At 41.4% G+C, this 25,678-nt stretch overlaps 1 protein-coding gene across 5 annotated transcripts in view; it reads right to left on the reverse strand.

Annotated features, from left to right (window-relative positions):
* Positions 1–25,678, reverse strand: part of SCN8A (sodium voltage-gated channel alpha subunit 8) — a 122,996-nt gene that overhangs the window by 57,477 nt on the left and 39,841 nt on the right. For 4 of the 5 annotated variants that reach the window (XM_069584349.1, XM_069584347.1, XM_069584346.1 and 1 more), the window contains exons 6-11: positions 21,581–21,802; positions 20,022–20,085; positions 18,798–18,939; positions 17,256–17,462; positions 15,715–16,008; positions 3,620–3,982 (exon numbers count right to left, since the gene is read on the reverse strand). In XM_069584349.1, coding sequence (XP_069440450.1) covers positions 3,620–3,982; positions 15,715–16,008; positions 17,256–17,462; positions 18,798–18,939; positions 20,022–20,085; positions 21,581–21,802 — 1,292 coding nt within the window. Of the gene's footprint in view, positions 1–3,586; positions 3,983–15,714; positions 16,009–17,255; positions 17,463–18,797; positions 18,940–20,021; positions 20,086–21,580; positions 21,803–25,678 lie in introns of all 5 variants that reach the window. The other variant, XM_069584348.1, reaches the window with a different exon arrangement.

Here is a 25,678-nt window from a genome sequence, read left to right on the forward strand (position 1 = left end):
TAGCATAATAGTTAGTGGTTAACGCCGTGCAGTTAGATTGTCTGGATTCAAATCCTAACTATACTGCTTACGGTGCAACCTTGGACAAGTGACTTTATTTCTCTAAGCCTTGGTTTCCTCCCCATAAAATGCACACAGTAGTAGGATCTAACTCAGAGGGCAGGTGCTGTGAGCATGAAATGAGATAATACTTCTACATCTGCAACATGGCTTCTGAGTCATGTGTGTTTTGGATAGTCAGGAGCACCCGCTTCCTTTACAAGTGAAGAGCAATGATTTTCCAGCTCAGAGCTGAAAAGACATGGGAAAAGTCCCCTTATCCTGTGTTTCAGCAAAAAGCAAAAGCAAAAATTCTCAAACCATCAAGAAATCATCACCACTCAACCACAACTGAATAGTGAATGAAGATGTGAAATATTTTTGATGAGATTCTAATGAGGTGATGTCTGGGTGTCTTTTTTTCATTAAGAATATTGTATTTCTTCATTTGAGCCTAAATAAAAACTACATATGTGGCATAGCTCAAGCATTCATGCTGTGTGAGACCAACTGTGGACCATCAGCGGCTCCCATACCAGTCCATAAAGCATGAGTACGTAACTGGAAGCATTCTGATGGTTCAGGTGAAGACAAGTTAATCCGTAGCTGCAGACACATCCAAAATGTTTTGACAGTGAGAATCGCTATCTTCTAGCCGAAAGGGGTATAATAATTGCTCATTTGGCCCAGGCTGCATGTAACATCATGAATATATTAATTCCTTCTAAGATAAATGACTGTTTTCCTACTTCCAAAATAAGCAGTCAGGAAGTTCTCTCGGCATCAGAAAGACCTTGGTATCATTTCCACAAGTTACCAAATCTCTGTTAACTGGATAAAACCACCTACTGAATGAGGAGGTTAAATGAGAACATATGTGTAAACTGCTGAGCATAGTGTAGTTAGAGCTCAATATATGGTAGCTGTAAGGATTAGGCCCACTGTAGCAAATTAGAAAGAACAACAAAGTGTAAGAAAGGAAAAAAAACACACTAGTTATTTCCCCTCCCAATGCTGTTAACTTCTAGTCAGTCATCCTTTTCCCTATGCAGTTTGTCTTTACATAGATGATATACCACACAAGCAATATGCATTCTGTTTTTGTTTGGGTCTTTTTGGTTTATTCATATAACTTAGGTGTTTTTCCACACCATTAACTACTAGGAGGTGCTTCCTTATGGCTTTCGACAAAACAGTTTTTCCCAGTTATGAAGCCCTTGAGAATAATTTAGTCCTGCCTTCCTCATCTTCCTGCCACTTTGGGATCTGATCTCCTGACCTTGGGAATGCTCAAGTCTGTCAGCATCATCACTCAGGACCACTGCAAAGAATTCTCCTAAGTGCTTACAGGGTGCTGAGTGTGCAGGACCCCCCCAAATCCCAAAGGTAGCATTCCATCAGCCACAGGGTAAGGCAGTGCAGACAGCGGTACATGCCACAGCCATCTGCTCAACTGCTTCTCACATTTTTCTCCCACACAATATAACAGAAGCTGCTAAAAAAACAAAAACGAAACCTGCAAACCTGCTTATCTGCCTTTAAGCTGAAGTTCAAGCTCCTTCTTCCTGGACACCTTTTCTAATACTTTCTCTTCAAAGAAAAAGCAAGATATATTATTTGACTTAAATATTTTTTAAAACTGGTAGGGTATCAAATGTTACTGTGGTTCTCAACATTTAAACTGTCCCAACTGTACTGTCCATGGTGATCTACCTGTCATTCTCCACTGATTTCGTCTCTTATTTATTCAGAGAATATAATTTTCTATCTAATTGTGGAGCCCAAAATTTATATCTAGACATAGAATTAGTGAAAGTCAAAAGTTAGATTTAAAGTAAAGATAGTCATTCGTAATATATATTTTGGCCAACTGTCTGGTTTAGTGGGGGACTTTGGAACTACTATGTTATTATTATTGTTCTTATTATACCTGATCTGAAACAAACAGTTCTCAAGAAGAGCAATGGTCATGTGACTAGGTAGAGAAGACATTAAAATTAACTGAGAAATCAAAGACTCGGGTTTCTGAAAAGTTTTTCAGTGATGAGTTGTGTAACCCCAAGGAGTACAAATTCACTGAGCCTGTTTCCCCATCTCAGAAACAGGTCTATCAGCTCCACTTTATCAGCCTTATGGAATTTTTACTTAGAACAAATAAGGCATGTAAAAGTAAATTGTAGCTTGTAAAGAACCATCTAAATGTAAGGGGGAAAATATTTTGCTTTTAAATAAAAGAGTAGGAAGAGAAAGACAACATCAAACATCCTGTCTTTTGAATTTAGGACAGTCAACAACTGTCCTAGGATAGTCAAACAACTGTCCCAAAGTGCTAAATAACAAGTCATTCTGAGTAATTCCATCCTTGATCGTCCAGTTTTCCTCCACACATGCATCATGCTAATTAAAGGGTTGGCTATCTTCATGCTGTGTTAGAGGAAATTGAAGTGTTAGAACAAAACGGACCGACATGCTATCTTAAGAAGCTCAGACCAGCTAAGGAGGGACTGAGGAAAGCTAAGGAATCAGAGGTAGACAGGATCAGGATCATTAAGGTTATAAGAATTTAAAGCTATAAAAAAGGTATAAACAGCTTAGAATCTAAAGAAATGTTAAAGAGATGGCTTTTCCCAAAGAGGGGTGCCATTATCCCAACCCCTTGCCAAGTGATTTTGTGAAGTGAAGCTATTATATGCCACTTCTCCAGAGCCTGACATTTGATTACATTTAAAATTCATCTTTCACTTCCCTGTTCCCTCCTCCCCCATGTACCATGTGTTCTTGCCCCAACCACCTACCTTCCCCTCCTTTGATTTATCTCAATCCCCTTATTAAATGTCCAGCTCCCCATCAGTTTCCTTCACCTCTTTGCCTGGCTCTCCCAGTGCCCACTTCCTACCCTCAGCATCACACACGCACATGCCTCTTTGGAAAAATCACATCTCATTCTTGTAGAGGAGACTAAGAAAATTGTTCAAAGGTATATTTGAACTTTTTTTTTTTTTTAATAGAAATAAAAGAGCTTTAAAGTCCAAGCTGTTTCCCTATGAGGAGGCAGGACGTAGGGGGAGAGAAGCAATGGTAGTTTCAAACCCGCTTAGACTTGGTCATTGGTGATGGCAAAGGCCCTTCTCATTCCATCTGGGCAGGATCCGCTGGCCAGAGGCATTCAGTCAAAGCAGGTGGGGGTAGGGTGGGGGAGAGAGGCAGAGAGAGAAGTGCAAAAGATGGAGAGAAAGAAACATCGATAAAATTAAGGGCTGATGGGGGAAGGGCAAGAGTCAGAAACAAGAAAGGAAGATAGGGGTGGGGATGGGGAAATGGAGCAAGGAATAAACAAGGGAAAAGAGGGTGAGCGAAGGAGGAGGGCTGAAGAAAGAAATAGAAACAAATCAGGAGGGAGAAAACAGAAGCTGTAGGCGGTAGAGACGTGAGTCCAGACGGGAGCAAGTGGGATCGAGAGGGATGGGCGGAGCAAAGGAGAGAAGAGAGGAAGGGAGCGGGAGAGACTGCCATGCCTAGCCGCGGTCTACCGGTGTTACTTCCTTACACTGTCATCAGTAGCTGCCTTATCTATTTTCACCTCTGGCAGGAGACGCCCGCTGATGTGGGAGCCGGGGCCGCCGATGAGGGACACCACGCCGTTGCAGTCCACTGTGCTGTTGCGCTTGACGCTGCGCCGCAGGCTGGGGAAGATGCGCGACGAGCGGCTGCCCTGGCTGTAGCCGCTGTAGCCACTGTAGCTGCTGCGGCGCTCGCGCGCCCGGATGGGGATGAAGAGCGAGTCCCGGCGGCCCTCGCTCTCCTCCACCGTGCTGTGCTCGTCGTCCGCAAACTCATTCTCCGAGCCCGGGTCCCGGAACCGCCCGGGCCCCCTGAAGCTGAAGATGCTGCTCTTGCTGTTGTGGCGGGAGAGGAATGGGGAGCCCGGAATGCTGAGCAGCGACTGTAGGGGCAGGAGAGAAAGAGAGGCAGGCATGAGACAGGAAGGAACCCCACAGAAGCTGAACAAAGGCGGTTAGCTTCCCCAGTCTGGCCCCATCCTTGCATTCCTGCTAATCAGAACACAGGTGTTTCCAGAAAGCACTTTGGGATGTTGAATTTCTCCTGCCGTTCAACACCCATCACCACTCCTCCTTGCCCCATAACCTTGAGGTACACCTGTCTTTGACCTGTTAACCATTCACAAGTTCCATGAGCAGTTCACCTACGCACTGAAACAATGTTTTTATCTCATGCTTTGTGTAGCAAATCCATTGGAAAAATGGACACTATTTTTCATTACTATGAGCTCACGTGGAGTGTGCTTTTAATCTACCAGGTTAGCTTCTATGCCACATTTGGCAAAAGGAGAGATTTAGAAGTGCCCAGTCACTTACTACTTTCAATGCAGGTTAAGAACTATGCCAATAGTGGTTTTTCCGTTCTGCTGAAAATGGTATATGTCCCCTTCTACTCCATTTTTTTTTCAACTTTTTTTTTAATCCAAAGTTTAACTATTTGTAAGTTCCCAGAATTGACATTTTCAAGTCAAACTCATATTTATCACATAAAAAACTTTCATTTTTCTTTTTCAGCTCGTACTGCCATTCCACATTCCCTAGAGAATTTTGTGCTAAGGTGTATCTTTATGCTTTAATGCATTGTATGGACCCCCTTTCAATACTTTTCTGCAACAAGTGTCAACTGTACTTAAAACCAATTTCCCGTGACCATGAGCCTCCAAGAAATTTAAAAAATTCTCCTGGATTGTGCTTTTATTACAATTCTCATTAATATAACTGATCACAAATATTATATGTTTTCTAAGTAATTACTAAGCTTAAAATTTTATTAAAATGTATCTCAATGAGATGAATGAGCTTTTCTTTCCCCCAACTGGTGTTTCGATGTTTAAATATTTGTAGATAGTATAACTTATTATTAGAATCATACATGGCTCAACAGAAGCCCCCCCTCCCCTTTCTAAGATTAGATTTTAAGTGCTGAGAAACTTTATTCATATAAATGGTATCTTGGAACAGAACACTGTTACAGTAATATCACTCAATTCTTTGAACTCCTTCCAAGTTATATGCCAAAATTACACAGTAAGCTATCAGCAAAATTTATTTTAATGATCAGCTGACAATTAAATCAAGTCCTTTTTCAATATTGTTGAAAGCAAAGAACTGAAAAACCATCCAACCTGCCAAAGGACTTGTTACCCACTTGTTAGAATATTCCATTTCCTGATTTCTGATGGTATCAAAAAGGCTTTAATTATTATTTACTAATAATTATATCAGTACCTCTTACAGGGGCTATTCTTTTAAAGGAACTTTACTTGACCTAACAGAAAAGGTTGGAATAAGCAAAGCATTGTCAATTTCTATATATCAATGCCAACATTAATTTTTTAATAAAATGATCTTACCACATGCTTTAGAGATGTTTTCATTAAATCTTTAAAGTCACAGATTTAGATCATTTAATTTAAAAAATGCCCACCATATGATCTAATTAGCAAAGCCACTCCCCACTATCAAAACAATTGGCCAAATCAGACTTGTTTTCATTGGAAAAAGTATGATCTCATTTTTCATTTTAAATAAATGTATGACTATGTATCCCAGTGACATCCATCCTGCTCCTGAACTTAAAACATCTGAATGCCCCTGATTATAATTATATATTTCATTCTTATTAGAAGTAAGAGAGGTAAATTCAGAAAGCTTTACAATGGATTTGTTTCCCAGATTAAAGAAATGCCAAACAATGTTCAAACTACCATACAAGTGCGCTTATTTCACATGCTAGCAAGGTTATGCACAAAATCCTTCAAGCTAGACTGCAACAGTATGTGAGCCAAGAACTCCCAGATGTACAAGCTGGGTTTAGAAAAGGCAGAGGAACCAGAGGTCAAATTGCCAACATTTGTTGGATCATAGAGAAAGCAAGAGAATTCCAGAAAACATCCACTTCTGCTTTACTAACAGACTATGCTAAAGCCTTTGACTGTGTGGAGCACAACAAACTGTGGAAAATTCTTAAAGAGATGGGAATTAGACCACCTTACCTGTCTCCTGACAAACTTGTACGCAGGTCAAGAAGCAACAGTTGGAACCAGACATGGAACAACGGACTACTTCAAAATTGGGAAAGGAGTATATTGTCAAGGCTGTAGACTGACATGGATGTATATTGTCACTCTGGTTATTTAACTTCTATGCAGGGTATATCATACAAAATGCTGGGCTGGATGTATCACAAGCTAGAATTAAGATTCCCAGGAAAATATCAACAACCTCAGATATGCAGATAATACCACTTTAATGGCAGAAACGAAGAGGAACTAAAGAGTCTCTTGATGAGCATGAAAAGAGAAGGGTGAAAACGCTAGCTTAAAACTTAACATTAAAAAAACTAAGATCGTGGTATCCAGCCCCATCACTTTATGGCAAAGAGAAGGGGAAAAAGTGGAAACAGTGGCAGATTATATTTTCTTGGGCTCTAGAACCACTACTGACGGTGACTGTAGCCATGAAATTAAGACTCTTGCTCCTTGGAAGGAAAGCTACGACAAACCAGACAGCGTATTAAAAACCAGAGACATGACTTCGCTGATAAAGGTTCATATAGCCAGAGCCATGTTTTTTTTTCCCAGTAGTCATGTAGGGATATGAGAGCTGGACCATAAAGAAGGCTGAGCACCAAAGAATTGATGCTTTCAAATTGTGGTGCTGGAGAAGACACTTGAGAGTCCCTTGGACTGCAAGATCAAACCAATCAATCCTATAGGAAATCAACCCTGAATATTCATTGGAAGGACTGATGCTAAAGCTGAAGCTTCAATATTTTGGTTACCTGATGCGAAGAGCTGACTCAGTGGAAGTTTCTGCTGCTGGGAAAGGTTGAAGGCAACAGGAGAAGGGGTGGCAGAGGATGAGACTGTTAGACAGAATCATCGACTCAATGGACATGAATCTGAGCAAACTCTGGAAAATCGAGAAGGACACGGAAGCCTGGCATGCTGCAGTCCATGGTGTCCCAAAGAGTGGGACATGACTAAGTAACTGAACAACAACAGTTTAAAGAAAACTCTGTAGACGCTAATATTTGAACTGTCCCTTTGTCTGGCACCCCAAAGATCTTCAGGATTTGGGATGATAGAGAGGTATGCCTTCCTTTTGTAAAGTGGGAGAAGTTTGACCGTGAAAAGAAAAACGGAAAAGGAGAAATGGTGTGACTTTAGACCACAGGGTTCACCCTAGGTATAGGAATATGTAACTTAAAGATCTGAAAATCTAGTTCCTTAAAACTGTGCTTGAAAAGTCTTCCAGTGCCCTGAAAGGATACAATCCCAGTTTGAGGACCAGTGCTCTAAGAGAACAAAACCTGTCAAACAACTGGCCTCAGACAGCCCTCTTTGCTACCCTGAGATAATCAGTTTGCCCAATTATGACTCTAAAGAAATTTCAAAGTAACTTTTAACTATATACGATGTTTGCCTTAGAGTTTAGGCCTTAACCTTCTTTTAAAAATGATTCCACTGTGAAAGTTCTTTGTGGCCAGCTCAGCCTGAGTGCCACAACTACTGAGCCTGTGCACCGTAGAGCCTGGGCTCTGCAACAAGAGAAGCCACCACAATGAGAAGCCTGCCCACTGCAAGGAAGAGTAGTCCCTGCTCATCACAACTAGAGCAAGCCCACATGTAGTGTTGAAGACCCAAAATGACCAAAAATAAATACATGACATATATTTTTAATAAGGAACACACACGGCCAACTCTTTTACTTCCTTCTTCATGCTGTTGGGTTGGCAGAGGGGATCAGTGCCTCCTCTAGCTTATCGCTTGCTATTCCTCATCTCACATTTATGTTTGGGCACCCTCACTGATTCATTCTCCTCAACCAGTTCTCAAAGTGTGATTTACAGATCACTGCTAGTATATGATCCATTACTGGTTTGCAATGAGACAGTAAAAAGCTGAGAGAAGCATTTAGAAATTTTAACAGCAATTAGGCATTTTCACAACATCCAAGAATGGGATACTTTTCTCTAGAAATTTACTGTTATTATATTTTATAAGAGTATCTATCAGTTCATGAAGAACTGGGAAAAACAGAAACTGACCCTTCACTACAGATAGTTTAAGAAGCACTTCTCTAAACAATGTGGCTGGCCAGAAGACTTACAAGTGTCTTGGAATGTACCTATGATTTTGTTTTAATCAGGTATGGTAAGCTGGGCCCAGAGCCTTTGCTGTGGTTTCCTCAGATAGGGATGGTGAAGCAGAGCAGGCACACTGGAACAAGTTTAAAATTGGACAGTTTGAATAATTTCACATAGGCTTTGGGCTATAGAAATGGTCCTATAAGTCCTGGCTCTGGAGTGATTTCAGTTCAGTTGCTCAGTCGTGTCCAACTCCTTGCGACCCCATGGACTGCAGCAAGCCAGGCCTCCCTGTCCATCACCAACTCCCCGAGCTTACTCAAACTCATGTCCATCAAGTTGGTGATGCCATCCAACCATCTATCCTCTGTCATCCCCTTCTCCTCCCGCCTTCAATCTTTTCCAGCATCAGGGGTCTTTCCCAATGAGTCAGTTCTTCAGGTGGCCAAAGTATTGGAGTTTCAGCTTCAAGATCAGTCCTTCCAATGAATATTCAAGGTTGATTTCCTTTAGGATGGATTGGTTAGGTCTCCTTGCAGTCCAGGGGAATCTCAAGAGTCTTCTCCAACACCACAGTTCAAAAGCATCAATTCTTCGGTGCTCAGCTTTATAGTCCAACTCTCACATTCATCCATGACTACTGGAAAAACCATAGCTTTGACTAGACATACTTTTGTTGGCAAAATAATGTCTTTGCTTTTTAATATGCTGTCTAGTTGGTCATAGCTTTTCTTCCAAGGAGCAAATGTCTTTTAATTTCATGGCTGTGGTCACCATCTGCAGTGATTTTGGAGCCCCCCAAAATAAAGTCTGACACTGTGTCCATTGTTTCCCCATCTATTTCCCATGAAGTGATGGGACCAGATGCCATGATCTTAGTTTTTTGAATGTCTAGTTTTAAGCCAACTTTTTCACTCTTCTCTTTCACTTTCATCAAGAGGCTCTTTAGTTCCTCTTCACTTTCTGCCATATGGGTGGTGTCATCTGCATATCTGAGGTTATTGATATTTCTCCCAGCAATCTTGATTCCAGCTTGTGCTTCATCCAGCCCAGCATTTTGCATGATGTACTCTGCATAGAAGTTAAATAAGCAGGGTGACAATATACAGCCTTGACGTACTCCTTTTCCTATTTGGAACCAGTCTGTTGTTCCATGTCCAGTTCTAACTGTTGCTTCCTGACCTGCATACAGATTTCTGAAGAGGCAAGTCAGGTGGTCTGGTATTCCCATCTCTTTCAGAATTTTCCACAGTTTATTGTGATCCACACTAGGGCTGGGGAAATATTGGCTGGTGTGTAAATTAGATGAAAGGAGGCTGGGGAAAAAGGTCTTTGATTGGTTGATCTGCACATGAAAGGGCAAGTTGTTCACTATCTCCAGGAATTAAACTAGTACTGGAAGGGGCAGCTCTCTCCAGCCAGCAAGGCTCCTAGCATGTCAAAGCATCATAAAATACAGAAAATAAAATCTGCCTCCCTTCTCACAGCAAGCTTCCGTGGACTGGATCCGTGATTTTTATTAGCAAAATGTTAGGTGCTGACACTGCCTAGTATATTAGGTCTACATAGTAGGAAAGAGGTCTGATTTTTATTTGACAAAAGATCATCAAATACTTGTTGTGTGCTAAGTGATATGGATACAGCGGTGAACAAGACATATAACATGGTCCCTGCCCTCTCAAAAGCTACAGCCTAGTAGAAAATATTACGGAGTGTATGAGGAAATATTATATATTACATTAGACCTCATATAGTATATAATAATACCTGACTGTTTTTAACTGGAAAATCCCATGGATGGAGGAGCCTGGTAGGCTGCAGTCCATGCAGTCGCTAAGTCGGACATGACTGAGTGACTTCACTTTCACCTTTCGCTTTCATGCACTGGAGAAGAAAATGGCAACCCACTCCAGTGTTCTTGCCTGGAGAATCTCAGGGACGGGGGAGCCTGGTGGGCTGCCATATATGGGGTTGCACAGAGTCAGACATGACTGAATTGACTTAGCAATAGCAATTCTTAACTGATAGGAAAGTGATAGGAAGTGATGGAAAGATAATGATAAATTCCGTGATCCAGGGACACTCAGGAATCAGGATCCTGAAAAAAATACAAACTAAAAGTAAACAGTGTATCTATTATTCTTTAATTCTTTGTTCCATTCTTGGCAAAAGAGTCCACTGCAATCAACATAGAAGGGAAAAGATGAACTTGACCCATTTCGCCTTGTACCTCTTGTATCTAGCCCTGATCTGGCCAATTCCCTAAGGAGACACATCCTGAGAGTAGCCACCCTGGCCTTCCCCAATCTTAATTTTCCTGGATTGAAGGGTTTCACTGATGACTCAGGACCTGTGGCTCTATTAACTCCTGTGATTCAGCTACTTTATGAGATGGGTCCTGTTTTCAAAATGTTTGCTATCAAGAAACGAGGAAGAAGCGTCCGGTCCTTTTTAGGCAGTCACATCACAGCTAACTAAAAATACTACTTTTTTAGTTAGTTTAAACTAACTACTAGTTAGTTTAGTCTGCTTGGGAGAACAGCTCTGGGATGTTTTTGATTTGAGGGCATGGCCTCAGATTACACAGAAAAATTAACCGGGAATTTCAGGGCATACATGTCAGCTGTCTACTGGAATGAAGCTTAACAATGACTAGGATGTTTGGAATGTCAGAAATTGATGATTTAAATGTCCTATTTCCATGCCATAGTTCATCTTTTCTTCACTTCACTTTTTCTTTCCAATACAATAGTGGTTCTTAACATTCGGTCTGGGAACTCCTAGGTCCTTGTGCCCTTTTGAGGGGGGGTGGGTCACAAGATTAAACTACTTCATAATAATATTAAGAAGATGTCTGCCTTTCTTACTCTCATTTCTCAGAGGTACAGACTGCAAGCCTGACAGTTTCCCAGAATTTAAAGACTTTTCTTATGAGCTTGAGCGGGAACGTATGTGATGTTTTAATATTCTATGTTAGCACTTGGAAGAGCTGCATAATTCAGTGAAGCAGTATTTCCCAAAGGATCAATGTAGGATGCTACAAATCATTCAAGAATTAAATATCTATGGTGTAAAATACAACAAAAGATTTTAATATAACAGTACCAAGTTACTGATACAGTTTCAGCTTCGACATTGCAACTAACCATTTAAAAACCTACTGTTATCCAATTTTGGAACAGCATCAAAGAAGAATATTCACAATTATCTGAAAAGGTTGTTAAAATATTCCTCCCTTTTCCAACTATATCTGTATGAAAACAGATTTTCTTTAAATACTTCAACCAAAAGGAATATTGCAACAGACTGAATGAAGGTTTGCTATTCCAGCCATCTCCCATTAAACCACAGATTAAAGAGATTTGCAAAGATGTAAACAGTACCATTTTTTTCTGTTAAATTTTTTTGATCTGGAAAACAGTTAATTAAAAAAAAATGTATGATTTGTGTTAAACACAGGTTTATCATTACCATTTTTTTCAATAAATCAGTAAATGAACATTATAAAATTTCTTAATTATTATTTCTAATACAATAAATTAAAAAAATCTCTTTGGGGTCCTCAATAATTTTTAAAGATATGAAGATCAAAATGTCTGAGAACTGCTGTAGCAGAATAATTAAAATACTTTGCAAAAAGGGACTTTATAAACTCACCTAAAGCCTAAAAACACAGCAATAATTTTATGTCTCAAGAGGATCTTAAACTAACACTGGAAATCAACTGTACTCCAGCAAAATTAATTAAAAAAAAAAAAAAGCGGTTCTCAGCAGATCTGCAGTACAGGCCACTGATGTTCACTTGAACTGTGTGGTGGGAAAACCAAAGTCACCTTCACTGTTAACCCAACGCAACAGATGACCACGTATGTGTGCAGGTAAGTGGGGCGGGGATAGAGACCGCAGTACAAGGCTTACAGTCAGAAGAACCTGGTTCAAATCTTGACTCCAACACCTACTAGCTATATAACCTTAGATAAAAGAGTTAATCTCTCTAGGCCTCGACCATTTTTCCAGATAAAATCAGAGAAACTGCAGGAGAGTCTTAGGACAAAGAATATCACTGCCGTACAGTTTCTAAGGAAGTCTTGGCAGTCAGCCGTGGCCTCAAGGAATCCACGGTTTTTTCCGATGGGGAAATGAGAAGAAGTGACTATTTTCATGCAAAGCAGGACATCTCAGAAGCCCAGCTTTATTTTTTGAGCCAGGGAGCAATCAGTGCGACTCTGTGCTGAAGCCTATTTATTAATCAGAGCCCATTCAATAGCGAAGTGTTAAGGGCACTAAGGTATCTATTAACAAGCTTAGGATGGCTCTCAAGGCAAGCATTGGATTACAACAAAGCTACAATCACACTTTCCCTCAAAAGAGGCTGAACTAGGGGAAAGGTGAGGTGAAGGTAAGACAGAGATGGTTCCATAAAGAAGGCCATAAAGAAGTTCCAGAAGGGGTTAAATCAGTTTCCAACAAATCTCTGCGGGTACACAGAAGTAGGCCTTAATTTTAGGACTTTATGTGAGAGAGGAGAGGATATGAAGATTAGTAAATATAAAACCACACAGAGTAAAAAGCAACACCCAAAGAGGGACATATAAAACATAATGGAAAGATGAAATGATAATTTCTCACTGGAGGTAGGATGGGGGCAGGTCAGGGAAGGTTTCTTGGGAGAAGGATGTGAAGAGTAAGTATAATGTGCACATTCAGAACTGGAAAAAACAGGGCTTCTTAGAGAGGCTGTTTCGGTAGAAAAGCAGCATCCTGTATGAGAAGCATCTAGCAGTTCTCTCTGGTGTGAGTACAGAGTGCCTGACGGGGCACAGGGACTGGAGACCATAAAAGGGAAGCTGCGTCCCGGGAAGCAGGGTGCTGTGGTTTCAGTGCTGAAGGGTTGGGACTTCTTTAGTAAACAGGCTGAACCTGATTGGGGGGAATTCCCTCTCCCAGTCTTCTTAATAACTGTTTTAAGCTGTCACCATTTTCTTCACCCTCCTGATTCAACTTCTCATTCCCTTCGATAAGATTTTAAATTTCATACATTATTGAAAATGAGACTGTCAGGGGTCATCTTTCTCCATTTCCTACTCCCCATCTACAAACTTACACACATACACACACACACCCCACCCCACCCCTCCCTTTCTCCATTTCCTACTCCCCATCTACAAACTTACACACACATACACACACACACACACACACCACCCCTGCTCTTTCTCCATTTCCTACTCCCCATCTACAAACTTACTTACACACACACACACACACACACACACACACACACCCACCCCACCCCCATTGCCTTATGTGTTTTTGGCGGGGAGGACAAGGTGCCCCTTTCCTGTTCAAGACTACACCTATTCTCACATCTCCCAAGACTGTTCTATTTTCTTTTCTATTCTACTCTACTCCATTTTCTACTTCTGTCTCCCCTTCTTCTGGGTCTCCCCCCCATAACAGATTATAAAAATGCTTACTTTCACCCACATTCTTTAAAAAAGTTTGAATGGAAAGTCTCTTCCCATTCAATATGGCATCCACCCTTTCCCTGGACTGAAATCTGTCTTTCAAGTTCTCAAGGACTTCTAGTGCCAAATCTAACAGGCATTTCCAGTTCTGATCTCATGATGCTTCTCTGTTAAGCTTCAACCCACTGATCGCTCCCCTCCCTCTCCTACCCTTGTGCTCGCCTGTCCTCACTGCTCTCTTGGTTCTCTTAGCAGCCCTCATGACCAACAGTCACCTGTTTTCCTCTATGAGGTCCATCTCCGAAGCCCATGAACACCAGTGTCATATTGCATGTCACTGTCCCTTCCCCTGACACAATCTCTCCAAGTCGTCTCAGCCAGTCTCTCGGTTTCAGCCACTATCTCTTAGCTCAGGACCTCTTCCCTGAGCTATCATTTGACTATCCATGTGTCTAAACTGGTTTCCCAACAAATAATTCATATTTGGGATGTCCAAACTGGAACACACTTTTCTTCCAAACCTGGAATGTTCTTTCTTCTGTCCTCCTGCTCCCTCACCAACACACACGCTCATTACCCGACTAACTCCTATTTATCCTTTATTGACCTTCCCCAGAAAATCTTTGCTGAAGCTCCAGGCTGGGATAGATCTGTGCCTTCTAAAACATGTCTGTGTATTTCAACTATGGAACAATACCATCAGTGCTATTACACTAATTACAAAAATAATTTTTTTGGTGTATCTGGCTACCCCACTGTACTGTAAGCTCCCTAGGGCAGACATGGTGTTCTAACCACCTTTCAATCGCTAGGACCTAGCACAATCCTTGACACATGGTAGGTACTCTATAAATGCTTGGTAATGAATAACCAGAGATATGTTTTAGGAAGTGATTGGCTGACAATATATAAAACATGAGAGAGAGAGAGAGACATACCAGAGGGAACGAAGCTGTACTGGATAAGTGCAGTACAACAAAGTAATATGAAGTCTGAACTAAAGTAGCATTAATAGGAACAAGAAGAGGGTGGACATGAGAGATTTTGCTGTGATAAAACGAACTGGACTAGGAAAGGACGGAACCCGGGGGTGAGGGAGGTAAGGGACAGGCATCATGAATCATCTCTAGAGAAACAAGACAAGACTCTGGCTGCACTGCCATAATCAGGAACTGCAATCTATCCTACACCTTACAAACTTTCTTTAAAAGGGGGCATTAAGTAGCTTAAGAATTGGATTTTGGTGGTGTTCTCTGAAGTCCAAAAATATCTATCATATCATGAAATGTACAGTAATACAATGCTCAATAATTATCCATAAGTCCTCTCCCTTCTCTCTCTCTTAACTGCCCAATTTAACAAAGTTAGGTAAAATTAGAGGCTTTTAATCTACCATAGGCTAATGTATCAGCATGACATTATAAATCTAGAATAATTAATTATCAGAACTTGCCACACTCAAATAAGGTGACCTAAAGAGTTTCATGAGGGTTTTTTTTTTTTTTTACCTAAAATTACATACAACTCTTAAACAAGGTATTTGATCTAAATTCTGAAGTTCAGATGCTAAGAAAAGTTCTTCATGATGTTTTAGAGCAGTGGTCTCCAACCTTTTTGGTACCAGGGACCAGTTTCATGCAAGACAATTTTCCACAGATCGGGGTAGGGGTGGGTTTTAGGATGATTCAAGCATTTTACATTTATTGTGTACTTTATTTCTATTGTTATTACATCAGCTCCACCTCAGATCATCAGGCATTAGGTCCCACAGGTATGGTTTAGAATACAAGGCCTGCTGGAGTGGCACAGATGTTCCTGCTGCAGTTAAGTTTGCCAAAGGTGACCAGGTTGTCCTGGGTGAGATTTAGAGCAGAGAAGGCACCTTTATATGCAAGCAGCACTTCTTCCTAGAGGAGAACAAAGTGGAGTGGGGAGGTGGCCTGAGGATGCAGGGATGGGACTGGAAAATGTAAACCCAAAGGGGAATATGAGAATCAAGTAAGATTAGGAAACCTGGAATTTCTTAGGCTTCTGTGACCCAGCACCAACACTTTACCTGATTCATGATGGAAAACTTCCTCCCTATTCTGTTGTCTGGGAGCCGAAAGCCCTTCCTCCTCAGACCATCTTCTGATTCTGACTTGAACACCTTCTCAGGATCCCCTTTCTCCTCTCCTTCAGAGAGCTCCTTTTGTTTCCTCTTCTTTCTCCGGTTCCGTCTCTCTTTGGCACTCTTGGAACTCAGTTTAGAGATTTCAGATGAGCTCCGGGGAGAGCCTGCCCCTTCTTCACCTTCTTCCTCTATGGCATCTTCTGAGACAGTTCCTGCTGAAGTGGCCATCGCCGCCGCCTAGGAAAGTGAAATTTCACAGCAACAGACCAGATCGGAAGCAATTGACTAGAGCCACACAAAGCTAAGCAAGTGGTGGAGATCACTTCCTTCCTTTCCCAAAGACAGGGGGAAAAGGAGGAAGGAAAACAAGTCTGTCAGAGGACACTGGTGGGGGCCTGGTATCTCCATTTCCTAGCTAAATTTGTATGGTGGCACACAGCCCTGCATAATCAGAGCGGAACTTCACGGTGAGAGCTTTGGGACTTTCTCTGTTTAGTATCTCAGACAAGAACTTGGCTGCCACCTTGATACCAAATGATCTTTTTTTGGGCAACTCTGAAAATCAATACTATATATTATGGCCCCAACAATGTAAAAAATACATGTATATTTGGATAAAAATTAAAAAGTAAAGTGTTATCAGTGATAAGAAAACAGACTCTGTATGATTTCAATACCTTTAGACCATGAAGTTTTTGCACTTTGTTTTGTGACCCAGGATACAGTCCCATGTCTCCCAGTATATAGTCCATGGGAACATGAATAGAATTTGCATCCTGCTGTTGAGTGAAAATTATATAAACCTTAATTATGTTGAATTAGTTCATAGTGCTTTCCAGGTCTACTGTATCTTTCTATTTTCCTATCTGTTTGTTCTATTAATTTTTGAAAGTTTGATATTGAAACTCTAACTGAAAATCCTACCTATTTAAAAATAATTGTAATGTACAGTGGTACTATATGTAACTTTGTTCGGTATTTTCCAAGTCTCCTATAAATATCACCATACTTTCATAATTTTTTCTAAAAAAAGTAAGATGTTAGGGTGTTAGTGGAATCACAAGTTTGTTTTTTAAACTTTACTTCAATACTTTACTTGTATCTTCTTTTCAAGACTCGTTATGAACACAGACAATCTCTGGAGGAGATCCTAATGTTTCCCCCAACAAAAACACCTATGCTTACATGATGCATTATATAAACTGCTCTGGTCACTTTTTTTTTCCTCTCTCCAGCTATCACAGCAGTTGTGCACTGAACGGTTGAGAGATTCAACAGAAGATCATATTCACAAACAATCTGGCCATTAAGACAAATGTATCAATTGGACTGACCATCTGCAGTTGTTATTTGGGTTATTTCAATCAGATCAATGACTTCTGTTAGACAGTGTGCCTAGAAAGATCAACTGGAGTGGCAATCAGAGGGGGCCTTAGTCACCACGATCTTGCAGGAAGGACTATGGCAAAGAGTTGATCACCAACCTGCGCCTCTTCCTGTTGCTTCTTAAGCTGCTCTAACATTGCTTTGAACTCGGCCTCTTTCTGCTCTGCCTCCTCCAGTGTTGCCTGATTCTGCTCTTCATAAGCCATGGCCACCACAGCCAGGATCAAGTTCACCAGATAGAAAGAACCCACAAAGATGACCAAGACGAAGAAGATCATGTACGTCTTCCCAGCTGCTCGTAAGGTCTGGAAAGACAAAAACCACTTCTTAAGTTGCTTGCATCAGACGAATCAGGCTGAAAACAACTCATGGGCTGAGGTTCCTCTGCAGAGGCAGTGCTGCATTTGGAATGGGACCAGCCTTTCCTGTGCGGAACTTCTGTACTGCAGACACTCAGCATCCCCAGCCGCCAAATGGCCTCCCCTGCCCCAGACTGACAGGAAGCGTCAGTAGTGCCTCCTATTCACTGCGGCAAAACATAAAATAAAATAAAAGCCTCTTCCATTCCAAATACTCCTAATACACTCCTTCCATAGAAAAATGCTTCCTTTTTTAAAAGGAAAAATTGCTCTGAGCTAGAATTACGTTTGACTTTGTCAGCTGGTTTTAAAACAAGTGTGAAGAAATGAAAACAAAGACCTTGGGTCATTTATATACTGGTCTTCAAAGAGCATTTACAGAAATCTCATCTTTGGAATCAGGCCCAACTCATAAGAAGTCCCTATCTTGAGTGACATCCTTCCTTAGCCGTTTGCAATAGGATGAGTTTTTAAAGAGAGATATAATGTGAAGGATGTGGGGGTGGGGTAGGGGAGAAAAAGGAAAGAGGATCCTAAGAGTATTCCTCTCACTAGCACCAAACAAACAGACATCAAAGAACAACTGGGTTTTAGGTTATATGCATATACACAGGACCCATTATCACTTAGTTCTCATTTTTATTCTTCTCAACCACAAATATTTCATGGAACTTAGCATCAGTTACAAATATTTCATGGGAATACTAGGCTGTACAACAGAAAAGAAGTATTCTAGGAACTCCAAATAAGAAACTTTCATTGGAAAAACAAAGTTAGTTCACTTAAAGGGTTTCCTTCATGCCTGAGGGGTTCACAATTCTTACTATCAAACTAACTAGCATTATCAAAGGCTGTGAGTCAAATGTAAAACAATGGATTATTGAGAATTTCTAAGTTGGAAGACCCTCAGCAGTCATCTAGACTAACTTCTCCATCATACCCAGCAAAATTAAACGACTTGTCCAGAGTCACCAAAGCAGGCCAACAGAATGGCAGTGACCGTTAAAAAAATAAAATTGTCACAATGTTCTTGAACAAATACAACTGTGTTATAAATCTCAAAATGCTCTCAAGTCTGTGAGCATCTACAGCTAGACATGATGCGCATTAAAGAAACTGGGCCAAAAGCTGGAAGAATTCACTTAATTTTGTAAACCAGCTGACTCTGAGAAATACCACCCAAAGATTCTGTATAATGTCTTCACCAAAGGTCTCTTACACAGAACGTCCCCAACCCCACATACTGTAAATTCCACCACCGAAAAACATGGTATTACTTACTAATTGATACAAGTTTTCCCAGTAGTCCTGGGTCATAAGGCGGAATAATGCCAAGAAGGCCCAGCTGAACGTGTCAAAGCTCGTGTAACCGTAGTTGGGGTTCCTTCCTGCCTTCATACATTGGTATCCCTCTGGACATTGTCTGGGGAAAGAGAAGGAAGCACCGGGCTTTTCAGCGTAATCCTACCCGGTCGTCAGCTGGAAGTCATCTCTATGACCTTGCAGATAATAAACAGCCATCTACAGAGGCTATGCCAACAAACAGGAATTTTAAAAAAAGAAGAAGAAGGAAACGAAGTAGCCAGGTGAGTTTTTCAAAAATGACGTCCTGGGGACAGTCTAGGATCAGAATCACCTTAAAAATGCGGATACCTATGTCCTAGACAAGACCTAGGAATAAAAACTCTGCATATGGGATCCATGAATTTGCATTTTTAAGGGGCATGTCAGATGACTCTTATGCATGCCAAAACTTGAGAATCACTGTTCTAGATTCATATCAGTGTGCAATTCAACCAAATTTAACTTAGCTACTAACCTAAATGACAAATGCCTAGACATCCCTCTTAATCATCTCTATTCTAACACTCACTGTGACAAACTGTATCATACTAGGATTTCAGTGATCTCAGTTATAATAGTTCTTCTGCTTTAAGACTCACCTGATATTTATTCCAATGTAATTTCTAGTATCTATCAATACTTCAGTATAGAAATTAAATGGACTTCTAGTTAATATCACTGAACTGTATATGTAAAAATGGTTAAGAGACCAAATTTTATGTTATGTATATTTTGCCACAATGAAAAAAAAGCGGGGTGGGGGGAGGAGATAATACATTGCAACTCTTTTCCTTCCCACATTCTGTCAGGCCTGGCATATTTGCGGTCAACCTTGGGTGCTAACCTATCATGAAAACAGTACCCTTACTCGATAACTTTTTGTATTAAGACAAAATGAGAGGAGTCTACAAGAGACAGGCAAGATATCTGGTGTTACAGATCCTATCCTTAGCCTTTTATATCTTTGATTGTGGTTTAAGACTAATAGCCACCTTCACCTACTAGTGAAATGTCAACTTTGGATGGATATAAAACAGAAAATCTGAGTCAACCAATTTACTGGACCCACTACACAAGCACAAAGAAAGTGAAAATATTGTTCATTTTTGTGTGACACAGTATTTTTGGGGGGAGGAGAATAAAATTAAGTGAGCTGCTTACCCAGCATCAGAACTGTTCCCACAGAGCAAAGGTTCCAGCATACCAGGAACTATGTAGAAATTTGCTAGAAAAGTTTGAAGAGGCAGGAAATGAATAAGGCAGATTTAAGTGAATGAGAGAATAAGGTTACACTGTTCCTAACTAGCCCAGCAGAAATAGTTATTGATTTTAGCTCATATAAATCTTTTCTGACAGCAGTGAAACCTGATAAGAATTCCTTCCCATTAACTATTTTCCAATATATATTTAACAATGAAAAGTGCTGCCACGTGGGCTTTAATGCAAGGTTCTTTTCAGACACCCGATTTCTACTTGTATTAATACTTCAGATCTATCTGCCATGTTCTAGTACTCGAATCAAAGGGTCTAAAAGAGAGGTTTCTGAGTCCTTTACCCCTTTATACAACTCTACCCTTCTATCCTTATAACTTCTCTTTACCAAAGATAAACTGATCACTAGTAACCATGTCTTATTTTAAAGTAGAAGACGTTTCCCTTTCCTGTTTGTGTCCCTGAAATCCCCTTTGAACACTTTCTTGTGGATACTTACCTGCCTTGATTTCCTCAAGAGTGACTAAGAGGGATACTGCTGACTTTCCTCCCTAGTTTCATACAAGTACAGGTGGCGCTAGTGGTAACGAACCCCTCTGCCAATGCGTCTTTAAGAGACGTGGGTTCCGTCAGAAAGATCAGGAAGATCCCCTGGGGGAGGGTGTGGCAATCCACTCCATTACTCTTGCCCGGAGAATCCCATGGACAGAGGAGCCTAGTGGGCTACAGCCTATAGGGTCACAAAGAGTCGGACGTGACTGAAGCGACTTTGCACACATGTACACTACTACACCAAATATTCCTAAGAGTAACACCCAAATGCTCTGGTTCCTGAAATGAACTTGTTAAAACTCCTCAACTGTGATGGGATTAAACAGTTATTTTTTGGAGATTACTCCCCTAGACCAGACTGATTGCTAAGGTCTTAGTAATATTAAGAAACCTAAGTGAACAGTGAAAGTGAACGTTGCTCGGTCTTGTCCTACTCTTTGTGACCCCATGGACTGTACACCATTAGGCTCCTCTGTCCATGGAATTCTCCAGGCAAGAATATTGGAGTGGGTAGCCTTTCCCTTCTCCAGGGGATCTTTCCAACCCTGGGATCAATCCCAGGTCTCCTGCATTGTAGGTGGATTCTTTACCATCTGAGCTACCAGGGAAGCCCAAATATACTCTAAATGTTTAAATATCTCAGGGGAAAAAAAGGATTTTTCATCAAGTTTCTAAGCTCGATTTTCCAAAGCAAAAGTTTAGGGGTACATGTGAGCAAAATATAAAGTTTCACTTATCCTTTCAAAGGGAGAGAAAAGAGAGAAGGGGTGAGAGGGCTGATATCTGCAAGCTTCTGAAGATAATGTGACCTCAAGGAATGGGAGAAAGTTCACAAAGCTCCTCCCAGCAGTCCTGGCCTCTCTGGCCCAGGCACTTTTGTACAGCCCAGGGGTGGCTCCGTCATTCGCACTGGAGACGGACGTTCTCCCCACTCTTGCAGAGAAAGGGCTACCTACTTTTATTGTTGATGTACTCTTCCCAGTCAAAGCCCTTGGTGCCGTTTTCGAGATAGCTCTCGTTGAAGTTGATGGGCCACACCACACACTTGTTGCGCAGGTTCCCCATGAAGAGCTGCAGTCCGATCAAGGCAAAGACGCTCAGGCAAAACACTGTCAGGATCATCACGTCTGACAGCTTCTTCACGGACTGAATCAGGGCGCCCACGATGGTCTTCAGGCCTGAGGGGAGAGAACCCCCAGAGTGAGAGTCGCCCCACAGCCCTCCCCACCTCCCCCAGCCTCCCCCTCAGCCCTGGCTCCCACTCCTCCCCCCAGCACCACCCTTGACACAAGGCCACTTCATCTTTTATACCACGGGAATAACAATGGGTCAGCAATATTATCACTTTTCCCAGGGGCATCCATTTTTAAGCCAATACTTCTGGAAAAGAAAGTCCCTTCTCCAGTATGTGGCTCTCTTCTTCCTGGAAGTACTTTCTTGTCTCTGACTCAGATGAGTCAAGCTCTTACTTGCCCGGGTGTCTCCACAATTGCTGCTCTCTTTGCCTGGAATGCTTCCTCCATTCTCTTGTCCCTCCTGCCTGTATCCTACTCATCCTCCACTCTCAGCCAAACAGCAACTCCCCCAGAAAGGCTTCTCGGACGTCTCAACTCTTCTCCCTCCCCTACTATTACTATTTTAATAGCGCCTGTTAGTTTCCTCTGTGGCACTTATCATGGGCATAATTAATTAGGTCTGTCTTGTTCACAGCTGTACCTGTATGGCTTAGCCCACAGCAGGCACTCAGAAAATATTAGCTGAACCAACAAATGGAAAATCAGGAATAGAGGCGGCGTCCAGGTTGGAAAGAGAACTACGGGGAGGTTTCAAAGCCAACAATAAGTGAGAAGGTACAATAAAGTTTCCCAAGAGCTCTGGAAATGCCAATGTATTGAAAAGGTTGCTGCTGCTGCTAAGTCGCTTCAGTCGTGTCCGACTCTGTGTGACCCCATAGACGGCAGCCCACCAGGCTCCCCCGTCCCTGGGATTCTCCAGGCAAGAACACTGGAGTGGGTCGCCATTTCCTTCTCCAATGCATGAAAGTGAAAAGTGAAAGTGAAGTTGCTCAGTCGTGCATGACTCTAGTGACCCCATGGCCTGCAGCCCACCAGGCTCCTCCATCCATAGGATTTTCAGGCAAGAGTCCTGGAGTGGGGTGCCATTGCCTTCTCCTATTGAAAAGGTTAATTATCATCAATTCAGTATTTGTGGTTTGTCTTTTCACTAAAAATTACACGTTTTCTGCATCACATATATGTCCTGTTCCCTATAACTGACCTTTTTTCTGTCCTAGATTAAAAAAAAACAAACATATAACCCACTCGAATTGGCGGCTTAAAGGCAAGCCACTGTTTCAAATGTAAATCTGCAGGCAGATTTCTTAACTGCATGGGAGAGATCAGTGACAGGAGACAAAGCAAAGTACAGTTGTGGGTTCATGACGTTTGGATCGAGACTGAGTCTACACGTGGCTCTCCTGGGCATGTCCACACACCAGCGACCTGTAAGACGTGGCCAAGGGGAGCACTGAGGACTCCCGGGTGCCGAAACACCAGGACGGACAGAGGCAGACACAGAGCCTTGACGCACAGGTCTCAAGAGGGGGCTTTCCCTAAGTTACTTCTGAAAGCAAGAATATCCAGTGAAATTCTACAGAAATCCTAATCCTGGCTCTAAAGTATGAGTCTGGGTAGATAATTACTAATCTTAATCAAATTATACCACTTACTTATGTGGCCTGAGCAATATACCTAACCTTTTGGGATCTGTGTTTTCATCCCTAAAATGGGGATACTTATAGTGAAGTATCATAGGGCTGTTGTGAGGCTTAATTAAGCGTGACTAATATAAACCCTTAGCACAGTACCTGGCACAGAGTCAATAACTCAAATGTTAACCACTTTTGTTTGAACCTCAGTTTACCTATCTGTAAAAAGGTATTGACAGTACCAATCTCGTTGGCTTGTTGTGAGGTTTGAATAAGGTAACGAATATTAAATCCCAAGTACGCCCCCAGGTACTTATATCTTGTTAGCTGTCACTGTTATTCATATGTTGCCCTCCTCCAAGAGATATGACTGGGATAATATCACTGAGTGGCTAACCTTGTATGATGGTGATCTAATGGGAGGTGTGGACATGACTCTTCTTTTGCTGTATTTTGCAAGTAACCACCTAGAATTGTCAAAGTTAAGCCTGAGATTGGTAATGGATGCTGTGCTTAGCACAAGACCTGGCACAAAGCAGGCACTTACTACGCGTGTGTGTGTATTTAACTGGAGGATAATCGCTTTACAATGTTGTGGTGGTCTTGGCCATACAACTATTTTTAAGTTCTTTGTTGGAAGAGTAAATGAATATGAAATTTTCTTTTCTCTTACACAGATATCCTAAAAGACACGGAAGAGAAATTAAAGTAAAAAGAGCCAAGAGTTAGACTGTAGAGAGCTGACAGTGTGCAAAGGCCTGTGCTTTCTCACAGAATGGGCCTTTCCTGGAGGCTGTGGCCACCAAAGGGATCAGGAAGAGCTTGCCTGGGCTCCAGCACATAACGCATTTCAAGCCTGATTCCTTCTGCTCACAGGACTGAGCAGAAAGAGCACAAGGCAGGAATCAGAAAGCAGGAATTCTGGTCCTGGCTCAGCCTCTATTTAAGATGCACTGTGTTTCGGAACAAACTTAAGGTCACCTCCCAGTCTCATTTTCTCATACACCGGACATGGATAAACATAAGACCACCTGGCAGTGGGCAGTGGAGGAGCTAAAAGCCTTTAAAAGTAGGGTAGAGATATTTGTTTGCGATTTGAAGTGGTTGGAGTTTCAATCTTTTATTCCTAAAGTTCTGGGAAACTGTGTATCACTATCATGCAGTTAGTTAAGAAGGTTTTGGTGGTATAAAATAAGAGGCAGCTATAGAGAAGGAAAAATTGTCCCCGTGTTATGGAACTTATTTCAGTAAGTTGCTAAGGAACAGAGAAGTCCTTCGCTACATTTGGTTGAGTTGAAGCAGGTGTATATTGGGTCAATAACTCAATTTTAGGTCCTTAAAATGACACAGTTATGTTTTCAAAAAGAGTGATTTTTTTTTTAAAGAGTAGTTGACAAATCGGAATGGAAAAGAACATAAAAAGAATGTATATATATATGTATACCTGAGTCACTTTTGCTTTACATCAGTAATTAACACAACATTGTAATTCAACTCTACATCAATAAAAAATAATAAAAAAATGAGTAGTTAATAGGTCACTGAAGAATGGCTGTAAAGTTTCTGTTCTTGCCTTCTTTATGAAGAGCTCATACAGCAATCTCTCTTGAATGGCTCAATCACCTATCTAAACATTTGATGACAGTTTCAAGCCACTTTTTACTTCTATTTTCATGAACTGAGTTGTTAGCTGTCATCTGTATCAGTAAAAAGAGGATAAAACTTTAAAACAGTCAAACCAATGCATCTGTGACATTAATTCACTTTTAAAAACATATAATTTGAGCATAAGTCTAATCTGATTTTCCTTGGCTGGGAAATTTCTGGACAGTTCCAAGCCCCATACAATAGGAAATTCCAGGCAGTGAGCTCAAATCATCTTCTATTCCATAAGGCCAGGCTCCCAGCAGCTTTGTTTGCAGGAAGTGACCTTCTCTTAGTAGTTAGATGTCAGGGTGGACATCTGACCTAAATCTAGATCCTCAATTCCAGGAATTTGGAATGGGGCAAGAGAGAGTCCAGTAGCCTTTCAAGTGGTGGGAATGATAATAAATAAATATGAGAGCTAGGTGGTAGCCATATTCTATCGTTATATTAGGATATGTCTGAGAAGTAAAGGCAGTATGCCTAGACACAGAAAAAGGAAACAGATGCAAGGAGAAGAGAAATATGAAGACAAGGTAGTCCTTGGTGTCTGGGGCTTGCTGGCTCTGTGTTCTGGTTTCACTGGCTTCCAGAAGCCCCCAAACATTCCATGAAGGATGTCCCTGAAGGATGCTTGTATCTTTCTACTTTCAACCAGAGATGTTCAACTAAGACACCAACCCTACATGGAACTCCTTGTTTT

Source organism: Ovis canadensis, chromosome 3 (genome assembly GCF_042477335.2).
Source record: "Ovis canadensis isolate MfBH-ARS-UI-01 breed Bighorn chromosome 3, ARS-UI_OviCan_v2, whole genome shotgun sequence".
NCBI lineage: Eukaryota > Metazoa > Chordata > Mammalia > Artiodactyla > Bovidae > Ovis > Ovis canadensis.